Source organism: Oncorhynchus clarkii, chromosome 23, assembly GCF_045791955.1.
Source record: "Oncorhynchus clarkii lewisi isolate Uvic-CL-2024 chromosome 23, UVic_Ocla_1.0, whole genome shotgun sequence".
Lineage (NCBI taxonomy): Eukaryota > Metazoa > Chordata > Actinopteri > Salmoniformes > Salmonidae > Oncorhynchus > Oncorhynchus clarkii.
Window position 1 is genome coordinate 30,760,650 of NC_092169.1, and position 16,851 is coordinate 30,777,500.

The 16,851-nt window shown below is 42.3% G+C and overlaps 1 protein-coding gene across 1 annotated transcript in view; it reads right to left on the minus strand.

Annotated features, from left to right (window-relative positions):
- The window catches only part of LOC139381353 (RNA binding protein fox-1 homolog 3-like), a 753,561-nt gene that overhangs the window by 58,353 nt on the left and 678,357 nt on the right, over positions 1-16,851 (minus strand). Inside the window, exon 7 of the mRNA XM_071124817.1 lies at positions 5,754-5,897. Coding sequence (XP_070980918.1) covers positions 5,754-5,897 — 144 coding nt within the window. The remainder of the gene's footprint in view (positions 1-5,753; positions 5,898-16,851) is intronic.

Sequence of the window (16,851 nt, forward strand, 5' to 3'; positions counted from 1 at the left end):
TAGGACCCTACTTCTGGGAGTGTGACAGGAAGAACCCTCTTGCGGCTGGCTCTCTAAGTGTCTGGTTATTAATTAAACATAGCGATGGCACTGGGGACAGTATATTAGCCTGTTTCTCTCAGTGTGGTGCAAAATGAACAGGCTCCTGAAGCGACTGGGGCACAGCTAGGGTCTAGTGGAAGCCATCCTGGCTCCCTGTGTCATGCAATATTCATGTGCTCCTTTGAAATCAGAAGAACTGACAATGGTGAAAATTGGGGGTAAAACCCCGCTAATACTTTAAATCTGAAGCCTAAGTGCCTGGTGTTTTGTAATTTTGAATATCCTATTTCAGATCATTTCCCAGACATGAAAGCGGCACCCAAACTTCCAGAGTTTCCCAGTTGGATAGTTTCAGAGTTTCTGATCTTCTGAGAGAGCTATCAAACACTTGGTAAAGGAGGTCTGCAGCCCTCGCTGATATATCCAAGGTATTAAGCTTTGGTTTCATCCCAAATGGCATCCTAATAGTGTGCCTTTTCGGATGCAGACGTTGAAATTAGAGATCTCCGACATGCCGTTGAGAGAATGAGAGAATTGAATCAGTGAAGTGGGGCTTTGAATCCCAATTATCACCATACCATTAAGCCCTCATGCTCATCGTTGTAATTTCCTCCTAGATGTGTTTTTCTAATTATGAATTAAACTCAAATAAGTTTGGGTAATGAACCCCTGCTATGTTATTCTTTCCATACATTCCCTCTTTTTGTGTCCATGTCAGAGATGGGCAAATGTTTATTGTTATGTATCTTGTTACAAATGCAAGATACTCTAAAGACCAATGTATCAAAATACATTTGCAAAGCATTGTAGTTTGATAAAATGCTGGTACATTGAGATATTTACACGCCTGCACTAAAACAACATTCCAGGTAACGGTAACACTTTAAAAAAAAACTTGCTATGACTGTGATATGTGGTTGTTTATCTACCTTAGTTGAATGCACTGACTGTAAGACACTCTGGATAAGAGTGTCTACTAAATGTCCAGAATGTAAACGTAAATGTGAAAATGAACAATACAGATTCCGCTAAATAAATATTTAAGTAATTTCCTATTTAGCCAACATATGAAGAGTTTAAGGTGAATGCAGTCTTGACTAAAGCGAGAAATTGCCTTTAAATTTTAAATGCTGTAAAGCTGAACTTCCGTGATGTGGATTGAATAGAGCACTAATACCCAGCATGCTTTGCAAGTGTTCATATTTACGTTAACATTCACATTTTGGTCATCTAGCAGACACTCTTATCACACTATAGTGCCAGCAGACTTCTGATACCAATGCAGGGTGAGAGGGGGCCACAAAACTGTGAAACGCTATATTTGTATTTTTTATAGAAAAGTATTTAGTATTTTCTTTATTTTTGAAAATACAAATTATAGGTCTCGATGTATTGAAGTACGGTGAAATACAAATGACAAATTAGTCAAAAGTAACAGAACTCCTGCCCATCTCTGGTCTGCTTCGTTGTAGAAGCACCGACCACACAGCTGAGTTTTTAACTATGTTATTATTATTTCTGTCCATTTTCTCATAAGGACCTAAATTGTCACAATAAGGACCATTAAAAAGAATCCACTGAGAAAACACTTGATTGTTGCATTATTCCCTTGGTTATAACTTCCTGGTGTGACTATGTTACAATGGCTTGTCATTGCCTTCACTTTTGCTAGAATGGAAGGAATTTCCATTTGCTATAATGCTTGGCAATACTGGCCTTTGTTTGCATTGTGGTGGTGCTCAAGCGGAGTCGTAATGGCAGATTGAGCCAGTCTCTCATTGCAGCATTTACAGGCAATGGGAGAGGGCGGTACTAGAGCCCATTGTGGGAATGGCAGAACCCTGATGGAATCTGGGCTGCAGCTCTTCAGCCCTGCCCACAACGATTAATCCTTAAAACTGGACCATCGACAAAGAGGTGTGTGTGTGTGTGTGTGTGTGTGTGTGCATGCGTGCGTGCGTGCGTGCGTGTAAACTCTGAAAAGCTTCTACATTCCCTTCGTATCCTATCCCACCACCCTAGAGACACTCGAACAACCAACTAACTAACCAAACTGCTTAAGTGCCTTGTCTGCAACTGTAGTATTGAACCAAAGAACCAAAGTGGTTAGTTCACTTTTCAAGCCTAAACTTGCCTGGGAAACCTCAAGTGGACAGTTTGAGTTGCTCACTTTCTAAAGTGCAAGAAAAAGGACTAAACATGTGACTTTGTTTTGATTGACCAACTTTTCTAGCCCAGTCCTCTTGACACCAAGTCTTCAGGGCCTATGTCAGTGCGACCCACTGTTAACAGGGTTAGACGCGCTCTGAGCATCACTGATTGTAGTGAGTGCTAGCAGATTGTCTGTCTCTTCTAATCCGTCTCTCCTCTCTCCTCTCTCAGTGTCTCTGGTTAATTGTGGTGCAGAGCTCAGTGACTTGGAGACTTCACTAAGTGACTGGGGAGTGTTACTGGAGAGTTAGGAATCCCAGGCCTTCACACATTCACACACGCACGCAACAGATGTTCCACTCCATCTGAGAAGCCAGGGGACCAGGGGAGAAATCTCCAGCCTCCTATTTTTTAAAAAGTTAGTGTTGGGTGTAGTGTTTATATATATATATATATGTTCTCTGTCTGTCTTGTTCTACCCCCCTGTGTTCTCTGTATTTATAGTTCTACCCCCCTGTGTTCTCTGTATTTATAGTTCTACCCCCCTGTGTTCTCTGTATTTATAGTTCTACCCCCTGTGTTCTCTGTATTTATAGTTCTACCCCCGTGTTCTCTGTATTTATAGTTCTACCCCCTGTGTTCTCTGTATTTAAAGTTCTAGCCCCCTGTGTTCTCTGTATTTATTGTTCTACCCCCCTGTGTTCTCTGTATTTATAGTTCTAGCCCCCTGTGTTCTCTGTATTTATTGTTCTAGCCCCCTGTGTTTTCTGTATTTATAGTTTTAGACCCCTGTGTTCTCTGTATTTATAGTTCTACCCCCGTGTTCTCTGTATTTATAGTTCTAGCCCCCAGTGTTCTCTGTATTCATAGTTCTAGCCCCTTGTGTTCTCTGTATTTATTGTTCTACCCCTGTGTTCTCTGTATTTATAGTCCTAGCCCCCTGTGTTCTCTGTATTTATAGTTCTACCCCCCTGTGTTTTCTGTATTTATAGTTCTAGCCCCCTGTGTTCTCTGTATTTATTGTTCTACCCTTGTGTTCTCTGTATTTATAGTTCTAGCCCCCTGTGTTCTCTGTATTTATAGTTATTGCCCCCTGTGTTTTCTGTATTTATAGTTCTAGCCCCCTGTGTTCTCTGTATTTATTGTTCTACCCCCGTGTGTTCTCTGTATTTATAGTTCTACCCCCTGTGTTTTCTGTATTTATAGTTCTAGCCCCCTGTGTTCTCTGTATTTATAGTTCTACCCCCCTGTGTTCTCTGTATTTATAGTTCTACCCCCCTGTGTTTTCTGTATTTATAGTTCTAGCCCCCTGTGTTCTCTGTATTTATAGTTCTACCCCCCTGTGTTCTCTGTCTGTCTTGTTCTAGCCCCCTGTGTTCTCTGTATTTATAGTTCTACCCCCGTGGTCTCTGTATTTATAGTTCTACCCCCTGTGTTCTCGGTATTTATAGTTCTACCCCCCTGTGTTTTCTGTATTTAAAGTTCTAGCCCCCTGTGTTCTCTGTATTTATTGTTCTACCCCCCTGTGTTCTCTGTATTTATAGTTCTAGCCCCCTGTGTTCTCTGTATTTATTGTTCTAGCCCCCTGTGTTTTCTGTATTTATAGTTCTAGCCCCCTGTGTTCTCTGTATTTATAGTTCTACCCCCGTGTTCTCTGTATTTATAGTTCTAGCCCCCAGTGTTCTCTGTATTTATAGTTCTAGCCCCCTGTGTTCTCTGTATTTATTGTTCTACCCCCGTGTTCTCTGTATTTATAGTCCTAGCCCCCTGTGTTCTCTGTATTTATAGTTCTACCCCCCTGTGTTTTCTGTATTTATAGTTCTAGCCCCCTGTGTTCTCTGTATTTATTGTTCTACCCTTGTGTTCTCTGTATTTATAGTTCTAGCCCCCTGTGTTCTCTGTATTTATAGTTATTGCCCCCTGTGTTTTCTGTATTTATAGTTCTAGCCCCCTGTGTTCTCTGTATTTATTGTTCTACCCCCGTGTGTTCTCTGTATTTATAGTTCTACCCCCTGTGTTTTCTGTATTTATAGTTCTAGCCCCCTGTGTTCTCTGTATTTATAGTTCTACCCCCCTGTGTTCTCTGTATTTATAGTTCTACCCCCCTGTGTTTTCTGTATTTATAGTTCTACCCCCCTGTGTTCTCTGTCTGTCTTGTTCTAGCCCCCCGTGTTCTCTGTATTTATAGTCCTAGCCCCCTGTGTTCTCTGTATTTATTGTTCTAGCCCCCTGTGTTCTCTGTATTTCTTATTCTAGCCCCCTGTGTTCTCTGTATTTCTTGTTCTAGCCCCCTGTGTTCTCTGTATTTATTGTTCTAGCCCCCTGTTGTCTCTGTATTTCTTGTTCTAGCCCCCTGTGTTCTCTGTATTTCTTGTTCTAGCCCCCTGTGTTCTCTGTCTTTCATGTTCTTCGCTCTCTGTTTTTTGTGCTCATCAAACATGCACAAAGTCTGTGGCAGGGAGAAGAAGCTAGCTGGCTCTGTGCTCTACAGTCGTACTGCATGCCTGTGGGGACTTCTTGGTCACTTTGTTGGAATAAGAAGCAGTCGCTTCAGAAACAACATGACAGACTTGCACTAGTTGCTACTCCAACTACATAGGAGTGGGTACAAGTTGATGTCTGGGTTGTAAGGCCACAGGCAAGAAATGCAGCTCAAGACCGGCAGCGTTGTAGATCTTTAGAACTATGTTCCTCCAGGAACAAAAAACAATTAGGCAAGTAAGAAGAAGTTGCCACAAACAACTCACACAGGGTCAGATATTTCATTCCCAGATATTTATTCATTATTGTTCAAAGTCTTTCACAAAGCAGAGAAAAAGAAAAAAAAACTATTCTAGAATCATTGTGTAATGAAAACAGCCCTGTGAATGAACGGTGTTCTGCTCTGAGAACCGCTACAACAGTCTTGGGAATTCAAACAGGTCTAGTTACGTCCTCTCTCTCCAAGGAACGGTTAAGGACGACGGCCCTGTAACGCCCCGGAGATGAAAGATTCATTTTTGTCTCTAATTTGAGGAGGAGAGGGTATGTGGAGGATAGGACGTGAATCACTTAGGCCTCCTCTCTAAAAGGTGTGACGGGCCCATACATCTTTAATGGGGACAGTCTCAAAGTGGCACTTGATGTTCCTGTAGAGCTAAGAGTAGATGGGAGGATTACACAACCACATGCAGAGCGACTGAGACGTGGTCGGCTCAACAATGCGGTCCCAGACTGATGTGTTTTGTTAACCATTGACAGGTCTGTGCGTTCTGAACAGTGAGAACACACAATCTAGTATGTTCACCAACATAGCCACTGTAGTAGGTCAAAGTTGTGTGCTGGTAAAATTAGGCCTTGTAATGCTTATTCAGCTTCAGGTCTTTCTAAATTCTCACTTGCCACATATTGTAGATAATTTTGGGGGGGGTTAGCTCTGATCAGGACTCAATCCCAGGTCCAGCGACTGTCAAGCCAACACCTTAACCATTATGCCAAGAGGGCCAAACCTTTTGACGAGTCGCTAGGTGTTGGGTTAAGGTCTCTACAATATATTTTGTGTTTAATAGCTAGCTACTCACCCCAAACATTTGCCTGAGGTCTGGGTCTCTGAAGCGGAAAGGGATGTTGGAGACATGTAACCGTTTGGGCTGCTGCTTCTCTGATGAATCACACTGCAGGTGGAGCTGATGGGAGCCCTCCGTTTGCGCAACCTCTTCTGCCTGCTGGAGGGAAACACAGACCACAAAAAAAATGTTCCTAGCTTAAAGAACACTGGAATCTTGGGTATTGTAAAACTAAAATGATAGAGTGGAGTTTGGGTGGTTGTAAAAGAGAGAGTGTGAGCGTGGGAGTGTGAGAGGGACACGGAACCTCACTAGTCATAACTCATACTGTACACTCTAAAGCACCTTGATTGAAGCTAAATCACTTAAACATGATAATGCAATACCAACCAAAACACTGTGGTTTTTAATAATAAAGAATTTACCTGAACATATTTAACTGTCTCTGTTCTCTAAGAGTGTGTGAATATGTCTTAGATAGCATCCAGAATGGCACCCTATACCCTACATAGTGCATTACTTTTGACCAGAGCCCTATGGCTCTGGTGAAAAGTAGTATACTATATAGGGGAAAGGGTGCCATTTGGGACATAGCCTAAGAGTGTGTTAATATATTAGTTATACTGTAGGTTAGTGTGAGGGTCAGGTTGGAGGGGTCATGTATTTGCTATTCTCTCTGCTCTCCTGGCATTTGTATGTGGCACAGGAGATTAGGAAAGCTGTCTGGGAGGAGTGGACACAGATATAACAAACTAAAAAGGTCTAGACTACAGCATATATTACAATTAGATAGAGAGATGGGGAAGAGGGAGAGAGAGAAAGAGAGAGAGAAAGTGATGGAAAGTAAGAGGAACGATGGTGAGAGAGGTATAAAGACAGGAAGGAATTGACGGAGAGAAACGGAGGGTGACATTAGAGAGACGGGAGAGAGAGAGAGAGAACTAGGGATTCATCCAGACATCCTCTCATCCCTCAGACCCAGTGTGATCATCTGTCCATCACTGGCAGAAAGTGGCAGCGATAGGTCTCCGGGAGGGACGGCCCTTTGAGGTGTCGCCGTGACAACCTCCATTTACTTCACAGTTATCAGAGTAAGCATGACGACGGGGATCTCTGTTACCAACACCCGGGGGACCACTCTAAACAGACCCTGAGATAAGACAGACACACGCAGCTGGGAAACGGAGTTCGATTGTGGGGAGGACACCAGTGGTGGCTAGTGGCACTTTAACTCAGCTCATATTAATGGCTTGAAACATGGTTTCTTTGAAACATTTTCATTCACTACATTACAGCCATTATTATGAGCCATCCTGCTCTCACCAGCCTCCACTGGAGGACAGATACCTCAACTTAAGCCTTACCTGAGCTGAAACTACCAGGTGGGGTTATACTATCAGAAGGAAAGCCTTCTACTGTCAGTAGGTAGATGATGAATGAACTCCTTTTACTTTGTTTTTGATGTAAATGCTCCAACCTATTCTCATATGGAGGAGGAACTAGGAGGGAGGCAGAACAAGAGAGAGAGAGAAAGAGAAAGAAAGGAAGGAAAATAAAAGACAGAGAAAGAGAAATAGAAAGAGAGAAAAATAGAAACAAAGCACGAGAATGAGATCGAGAGCGAGCAAGCGAGAGAGAGAGAGAGAGAGAGAGAGAGAGAGAGAGAGAGGACGCTGGAGGAGTTCATGTACATAATTAATTAGGATAACATTCAGGAGGAGGGATGAAGAGATGAAGAGATGATGTCAGCTAAACATCTCAGGGTTCAGAGCACGATCAATGAGAGAGAAGTGCTGAAGGCAGCGCCATTGATACAGACAGGAGGAGAAAGGAGGAGAGGGAGAGAGAAGGAGGGAGGAAGAGGGGGAGGGGAGAGAGAGAGGGGAAAAGAGAGGTAGAGGAGAGACAGAGAAGGGGTGCTGATTGAGCTTCTGTCTATCCTGGTGGTTGCGTGTGTGTGTGTGTGAGTGTGAGTGTGAGTGCTAAGTAGAACCATACAGGATTCTTTGGTTTGTCCCCATAGGCTGACATTTTAATATTTTAGTATTTGAATTACTTCTGAGTACTTTGTCATTTGTATTACACTGGGCTGAACTAGACTCCAATGTATTTTGTATTTTGTATTTTATAAATACTGTCCTTTGTATAATTTTTTTTTTATAGTGGCCCCCTTTCATCCCACATTTTGTGGCCCCCTTTCACCCTTCATTGGCATCAGAAGTCTGATAGCACTATGGTGTGATAAAAGTGTCTGCTAAACTAACGAAATATAAATGTATATGTAAAAATGAACAATTGTGAAGCATGCTGAGAATTATTCTAATGAGCTCCGCCCCGAAACATTACACAGTGTGCTTTGCAGTTAATTTTGGTATGTTCATTTTCACATAGCTAATGTCAGCTGGCTTACTAGCTAACATTACCTGTATAATCTTACTATTCGTATCTCAGTGCCATTTGCTTAGCTAGCTAACATTGAACCTGGTTGGTTAGCTACCTGCAAATTCATGCAGGGTAGTAACATCATGAGTTGTGATTATGGTTCATTGTTTACCTAGCTAGCTACATGTCTTAACAAAGACTCCACTATGCAACTAACCATTTCGGGTGCGCTCGCTAATTCAGTCTAGGCATCTAATCCGATTTCAGAGAACTCTCGTCTGTGTGATAACTGATGAATTTACCAAAGCTCAACACCAGTTGAATATGGCTGGTGTCAGTAAACGTCGGCCAGAGCGTCCAATGTGCGCTCTGAATGCGAAAAGCTCTGAAATTACGACCGGACAATCAGACAGCACAGTTGCAGTTACCAACACTCTGGATAACATAACAGCTAAACCAGCTCTGCTAGGGCAAGTAATGTTCAGTGAGCAGTTCTCTCTCAAGATGTCTGGAAGTAGCTAGCAAGTTAGCTTGTGTGCTTGCTGTTGTTAGTAGATTCAGATCAACCCTTAAAGAGATGGGTGGGGTTAAAGCTTAAGAGGGTGTGAACGATGCTGAATGGGTGTAGACAAAGAAGGTACCAGAACAAAGCAATAGTAATACCCAAACATTCAAAGGCCATTTTCTCAAAAGTGAGTTTACAAGTTTATCAACTTTCAACGCAAAATTACTTTCCCCTTGTTCCTCAACTGTAGTGTATGATATCTCATTTTGTAGCTCTGAGTCTCTACTTTTATCCAATGTAAAATACAATTTCAGATTTTGTTACATAAGACCGATTTCAGCCGGTCGGTCACGTCTACATTTTGGTAATTTAGCAGGCACGATTATCCAGAGTGACTTGCTCGGCTAAGGTAGTTAAGCAACAACATATCCCAGTCATAGCAAGTAAAACATTTTTTTTTTCACTGATACTGAGATTGTTGTTGCTGTTCGGGCCAGCTACTTGGAAAAGTATTTTTGTATTTGAATACATTACAGTTTATTTTGATACAATGACCTTTATGGTATTTTGTATCTGTATTTTGGAATTTTTGCCCATCCCATAGGGGAACCTTTTTGGTGCTACCTAGAACCCTCTTGGTTCTACCTAGAACACTATGACGGGTTCTAACTAGAACCCTCTATGAAGGGTTTTTACCAAGAACCATTTTTTCATGTAAAGGTTCTTCCTACAGCCCTCTATCAATGGTTCCACCATCCTTATTAGCCTTTACATTTTCATTATTTATTTTTATTACATTATTTATTTAATCTAGGTTTCGTCAGACCACAGAATCTTGTTTTGCATGGTCTGAGAGTCCTTTAGGTGCCTTTTGGCAAACTCCAAGCGGGATGTGCCTTTTACTGAGGAGTGGCTTATGTCTGGCCACTCTACCATAAAGGCCTGATTGGTGGAGTGCAAGGCCCTTCTCCCCCGATTGCTCAGTTTGGCCTGGCGGCCAGCTCTAGGAAGAGTCTTGGTTGTTCCAAAGTGCTTCCATTTAAGAATGATGGAGGACACTGTGTTCTTGGGGACCTTCAATGCTGCAGAAATGTTTTGGCACCCTTCACCTGATCTGTGCCTCGACACAATCCTGGCTCGAAGGAAAATTCCTTCGACTTCACGGCTTGGTCTTTGCACTGTCAACTGTGGGACCTAATAAAGACAGGTGTGAACCTTTCCAAATCATGTCCAATCAATTAACTGTACCACAGGTGGACTCCAATCAAGTTATTGAAACATCTCATGGACGATCAATGGAAACAGGATGCACATGAGCTCAATTTCGAGTCTCATAGCATAGGATCTAAATACTTATGTAAATAAGGTATTTCTGTTTTTATTTTTAATACATTATTTAAAAAAACAGTTTTCACTTTGCCATTATGGGTTATTTTGTGCAGATTGTTGGAGGGGATGGTGTTTTGGACAGCCCAGAGACCGAGCTGAGCCCGAGAGCCCTACAGGTGGTTCATCGCCCCTTGGTTCACCATCTCCCTGTCCTGGTTCATCACCTCCCTGGCACCTCTCCTCAGAGTCCAATCCCTACTCACCAACACCCAAATGCACCGTCCAGGCACACCCTTGCCCTCTGCCCTGCAACTCCATCAACCTCCGCCCCATCTCCCCGACTAAGCTCCAGTGGCCAGAAGAGAAAGACAGCTGGCTCCAGGTAATCTATAAGTCTTTGCTAGGTATAGCTCCGCCTTATCTCAGCTCACTGGTCACCATAGCAACACCCACCTGTAGCACGCGCTCCAACGGGTATATTTCACTGGTCATCCCCAAAGCCAACACCTCCTTCGGCCGCCTTTCCTTCCAGTTCTCTGCTGCCAATGACAGGAACGAATTGCAAAAATCACTGAATTTGGAGACTTATATCTCCCTTACTAACTTTAAGAGTCAGCTGTCAGAGCAGCGTACCGATTGCTGCAGCTGTACACAGCCTATCTGTAAATAGCCCATCCAACCAACTACCTTCCTCATCCCCATATGTGTTTTTGTTTTTCTGCTCTTTTGCACACCCATATTTCTACATCCTCATCTGCACATCACTCCAGTGTAAATTGCTAAATTGTAATTACTTCGCCACTATTGGCCTATTTATTGCCTTACCTCCTTACTTCATTTGCACACACTGTATACCGATTTTTTGTTCTTTTGTTCAATTTTTTTTCTATTGTGTTATTGACTGTACGTTTGTTTATTCCATGTGTCGTTGTTTTTGTCGCACTGCTTTGCTTTATCTTGGCCAGGTCGCAGTTGTAAATGAGAACTTGTTCTCAACTGGCCTACCTGGTTAAATAAAGGTGAAAAAAAATATTTAAAAAATAAAAACAGCTGAGGATCCTTTGGACACTGATATTATTCAGCGGGTTGATGAGCTAAAGAGGAGTTAGAGAAACATCAGCAATGTCCAGCAAAGGCTGTCTACGACATCATGCTATTCCTCCTGATCAATGTATCCCGTTTCAGGGATGTGACGATGTACGTTCATTATTTTTATTTTTTTACTTTTACCATCAATCAGTGATGTGTGTCCTCTCTGTCCTCTCTCAAATTAGACAGAGCCCTCCATCTCACCCCAAGAACAGGTGTTTTAAACACATTTGTAGAGATGTATGTTAACATGTTTTCTGAATAACTTTTTTACTGGGTAATTTACTTTATTTAAAAAATATATATTTGGTTATTTTCTCATTCACATGTTAAGGTGGTAGATCATTAATGGGATTTTTTGCATGTTTTTTTATTCCTTACATTTAGTTAATTTCTCATTCACATGGTAGGTAATTTACAGTTTTTTCAATATATTTAGTTATTTTCTCATTCACACGTTAAGGTGGTAGGTCATTTATTGTAGATTTTTATTTATTTTTATACTTAGTTATTTTCTGAACCACATGTTAAGGTGGTAGGTCATTTACTGTGGTTTACATTGTGTTTTGTTCCTCCTATTTCCCCTTTTGAGAGCACAGTCTTCTTAATGCACCTTTTGTTTGACAGGAAAAAATGATCTCCTTATCGGCACCCTGTGTTTTACATGGTTTCAAATCAATATCTAAAAGGTCTGCAAATGTCTTTGTCTGGTCAGCTGTACTTGTAGCAGAACATATTACTGTTCTGAATCAGTCACGCAGTAAACTTTGAGTTATACAGATGAGGTTAACGTCTTGGGGGTCTTTATTTATTGTCTACAACTGGACAGCCATCCTCGCCCAGGTACTGTACCAGCCGTGTATTATAGCAGGAATGTCCTCATTGAAAGGCCACTACACATGACACGTCAGGTAAATGTCTTCAGGGTCTACAATTCAACAGATGTATGACAAAAATAACAACACAAGGATGAAGTGACTGTTATTATGTCTTTATTGTGATTTGTAAAGTGTCCAAACAGCATAATCCAAACAGCTAAACCAAGTGTGTAGCTCACAACATGACATATAAACCGTCATCAACCAGTAACTTCAGAAAGTATTTACACCTCTGGACTTTCCCACGTTTTATTGTGTTACAAAGTGAGATTCAAATAGATTGAAATGTCATTATTTGTCAACGATCTACACAAAATACTCTGTAATGTCAAATTGGAAGAAAAATTCTAACATTGGTTAAACACTTATAAAAATAAAACACTAATATATCTAGATTCAATAGGTATTCAACCACCTGAGTTAATACATGTTAGAATCACCTTTGGCAGTGAGTCTTTCCAGGTTAGTCTCTAAGAGCTTTCCACACCTGGATTGTGCAACATTTGCTCATTACTATTTTCAATTGCTTGTTGATCATTGCTAGAGAACCATTTTCAGGTCTTGCTATAGATTTCCAAGCAGATTTAAGTCAAAACTTTAACTCAGGAACATTTTCTTTCTTGGTAAGCAACTCCAGTGTATATTTGACTTAAGTGTTTTAGGTTATTCTCCTACTGAAATGTGAATTCATCTCCCAGTTTCTGGTGGAAACCAGACTGAACCAGGTTTTCTAGGATTTTGCCTGTGCTTAGCTGTATTCCGTTTCTTTTTTATCCTGAAAAACTCTGCAGTCCTTAACGATTACAAGCATACACATAATTTCATGCAGCCACCACTATGCTTGAAAATATGGAGAGTGCTACTCAGTAATGTGTAATATTGGATTTGCCCCAAACATAGCACTTTGTATTCAGGACAAAAGGTTAATTGCTTTGTCCATTCTTTTGCAGTATTACTTTAGTGCCTTGTTTCAAACAAGATGCATGTTTTGGAATATTTTTATTCTGTACAGGCTTCTTTTCTTTTCACTCTGTCATTTAGGTTAGTATTGTGGAGTAACTACAATGTTGTTGATCCATCCTCAGTTGATTCCTCCTATCACAGCCATTACACTCTGTATCTGTTTTAAAGTCACCATTGGTCTAATCGTGAAATCACTTAGCGGTTTCCTTTCTCTCAGGCAACTGAGTTAGGAAGGACGCCTGTATCTTTGTAGTGACTGGGTGTATTGATACACCATCCAAAGTGTAATTAATAACTTCACCATGCCCAAAATTATATTCAGTGTCTGCTTTTGATTTTATTTTGACCTATCTACCAATCAAAAACCTCCCTGGTTTTTGTGGTTGAATCTTTGTTTGAAATTCACTGCTTGACTCAGGGACCTTACAGAAAATTGTATGTGTGGGGTACAGAGAGGAGGTAGTCATTCAAAAATCATGTCAAAAACTATTATTGCACACAGAGTGAGTATTGCACATAACTTATTATGTGACTTGTTAAGCACATTTTTACTCCTCAATTTATTTGGGCTTGCCATAACAAAAGGGTTGAATACTTATTAATTTGTAAACATTTTGAAAAACTGGATTCCACTTTGACATTATGGGATATTGTGTGTAGGCCATTTATAAAAATTTTCCATTTGATCAATTCAGGCTGGAGCACAACAACATGTGGAAAAAGTCAAGGGGTGTGAATACTTTCTGAAGGCACTGTATGTGCGCACATGTTTTCCAAACAGCACTCCAACATTTACTGTAGGTTGCCACGCGCGAGAGCAGCGTCCTGGAAAGACACTCGACCAGCTGGTGTGAGGAAGTAGTCCTTGAGGTCTATAGCAACTCTGGTTGCCCTGTCTCTGTTTACCCTGGCCAGGAAGCCGGTGCCACCTGTCACAACTCTCCTGGACGCAGGTCCCCAGTGGGTGTGGAGTAGTCAACAAACGTGGGGTGGATGTACTGTTGATGACTCTGTGTTGTCAGTGTCTGCAGTGTCTATGGTGCAAAGGCAATCGGCCTTCACAACTTTCTCTGGGGCAACCTCAAGGACTCGTCCCAGGATCCTTCCTCAAGGACTCGTCCCAGGATCCTTCATCCCAAAGCAGTTCTCGGAAACCTTTGAATAAGATAAACATTTCCATTAGCACCAGAAAGGAACATGAAGGTTATCACGTGTTCTGCAACAACTGTGTAGACTATGTTTTGGACATACAGTGGGGAGAACAAGTATTTCATACACTGACGATTTTGCAGGTTTTCCTACTTACAAAGCATGTAGAGGTCTGTCATTTTTATCATAGGTACACTTCAACTGTGAGAGACGGAATCTAAAACAAAAATCCAGAAAATCACATTGTATGATTTTTAAGTAATTAATTAGCCTTTTATTGCATGACCTAAGTATTTGATACATCAGAAAAGCAGAACTTAATATTTGGTACAAAAATCTTGGTTGCAATTACAGAGATCATACGTTTCCTGTAGTTCTTGACCAGGTTTGCACACACTGCAGCAGGGATTTTGGCCCACTCCTCCATACAGACCTTCTCCAGATCCTTCAGGTTTCGGGGCTGTCGCTGGGCAATACAGACATTCAGCCCCCTCCAAAGACTTTCTATTGGGTTCAGGTCTGGAGACTGGCTAGGCCACTCCAGGACCTTGAGATGCTTCTTACGGAGCCACTCCTTAGTTGCCCTGGCTGTGTGTTTCGGGTCGTTGTCATGCTGGAAGGCCCAGCCACGACCCATCTTCAATGCTCTTACTGAGGGAAGGAGGTTGTTGGCCAAGATCTCGCGATACATGGCCCCATCCATCCTCCCCTCAATACGGTGCAGTCGTCCTGTCCCCTTTGCACAAAAGCATCCCCAAAGAATGATGTTTCCACCTCCATGCCTCATGGTTGGGATGGTGTTCTTGGGATTGTACTCATCCTTCTTCTTCCTCCAAACACGGCGAATGGAGTTTAGACCAAAAAGCTCTATTTTTGTCTCATCAGACCACATGACCTTCTCCCATTCCATCTCTGGATCATCCAGATGGTCATTGGCAAACTTCAGACAGGCCTGGATACGTGCTGGTTTGTGCAGGGGGACCTTGTGTGTGCTGCAGGATTTTAATCCATGACGGCGTAGTGTGTTACTAATGGTTTTCTTTGAGACTGTGGTCCCAGCTCTCTTCAGGTCATTGACCAGGTCCTGCCGTGTAGTTCTGGGCTGATCCCTCACCTTCCTCATGATCATTGATGCCCCATGGAGCCCCAGACCGAGGGTGATTGACCATCATCTTGAACTTCTTCCATTTTCTAATAATTGTGCCAACAGTTGTTGCCTTCTCACCAAGTTGCTTGCCTATTGTCCCTTAACCCATCCCAGCCTTGTGCAGGTCTACAATTTTATCCCTGATGTCCTTACACAGCTCTCTGGTCTTGGCCATTGTGGAGAGGTTGGCGTCTGTTTGATTGAGTGTGTGGACAGGTGTCTTTTATACAGGTAACGAGTTCAAACAGGTGCAGTTAATACAGGTAATGAGTGGAGAACAGGAGGGCTTCTTAAAGAAAAACTAACAGGTCTGTGAGAGCCGGAATTCTTACTGGTTGGTAGGTGATCAAACACTTATGTCATGCAATAAAATGCAAATTAACTACTTAAAAATCATACAATGTGATTTTCTAGATTTTTTAGATCCCGTCTCTCACAGTTGAAGTGTACCTATGATACAAATTACAGACCTCTACATGCTTTGTAAGTAGGAACACCTGAAAAATCGGCAGTGTTTCAAATATTTGTTCTCCCCACTGTAGGCCCCCATCCTCTTACTGGGATGCCAGATCACGTTTATGTGAGGCATACAATTACAATGTCTATATTGGTATAATTTTACTATCATATGTATATTCACATGTACTGAGCGTATCTTACCTGGATATGGTCACATCAGGTTTTCCCCTCAGAGGGAATGCCTCGTTTCCCGCGAAGACATATGGGCTCATGTTTGGGCCCCTGGCAAGCACTCTGGCCTTGGAAGCAGCAGCTGGCCTGCAATGACTTGGGAAACGAACTTGCTTTGTGAGAAGATTTCCGCATCTCCCTCCCAACCATATGCACCCACGTCGATCATGGTGAAGCGGTACTTCGCATCACAGAGTGCCGTCAGGACCATTGAGAAAAAGCCCTTAGTACTCGCTGCCTGAGCTCCTGCACAAAATGGACAATTCCAACGCTGCTGAAGCAAGTCGTCAAATCTGGCAACCGACATCCCCAAAAAATAATGGTTCGCACAGGTTGGACAAGAGACATGGATTCTTCATCTTCCCCTCTTGTAGTGTTCAGTGGACAAACTTGCCATTTTCTCAGTCCTTTTCTTCCCTTTCTCTTCCTGAATAGTAAGGGCAGTTCAAATGCTTGCTGTCGAAGCTCTAGCAATTGCAATTCATATAGATGTTTGCTTCTGTGGCAGAAAGTAGCGTCGAAAAGCATAGAATACCTCAGTAAACAAAAAGGGTGTAATATAACTGTAATAACACTGGATCTGGAAGTACAAATGTCATCGCTAGTTAGAGTCAAAGCCTCAGCCCCTCTTGCTTTGTTAGCTACTCTGCCTCCCCCAGTCCACTAGTGGATATACACTACACAAGGCGGACTTCCTCCAACAGTGGAACGCTATGACCATGAGGACAAAAGTGAGTGCTGCCCCCCAAAAAACGACTCCGCCCTTGTGCATGCATGTCAATCCCCCTGCTCCCCCTCTCCTCCCTTCTTTCCTCATCACCTTAACACTCATATCCCTCCCCCTGCTCCCCCTCTCCTCCCTTCTTTCCTCATCACCTTAACACTCATATCCCTCCCCCTGCTCCCCCTCTCCTCCCTTCTTTCCTCATCACCTTAACACTCATATCCCTCCCCCTGCTCCCCCTCTCCTCCCTTCTTTCC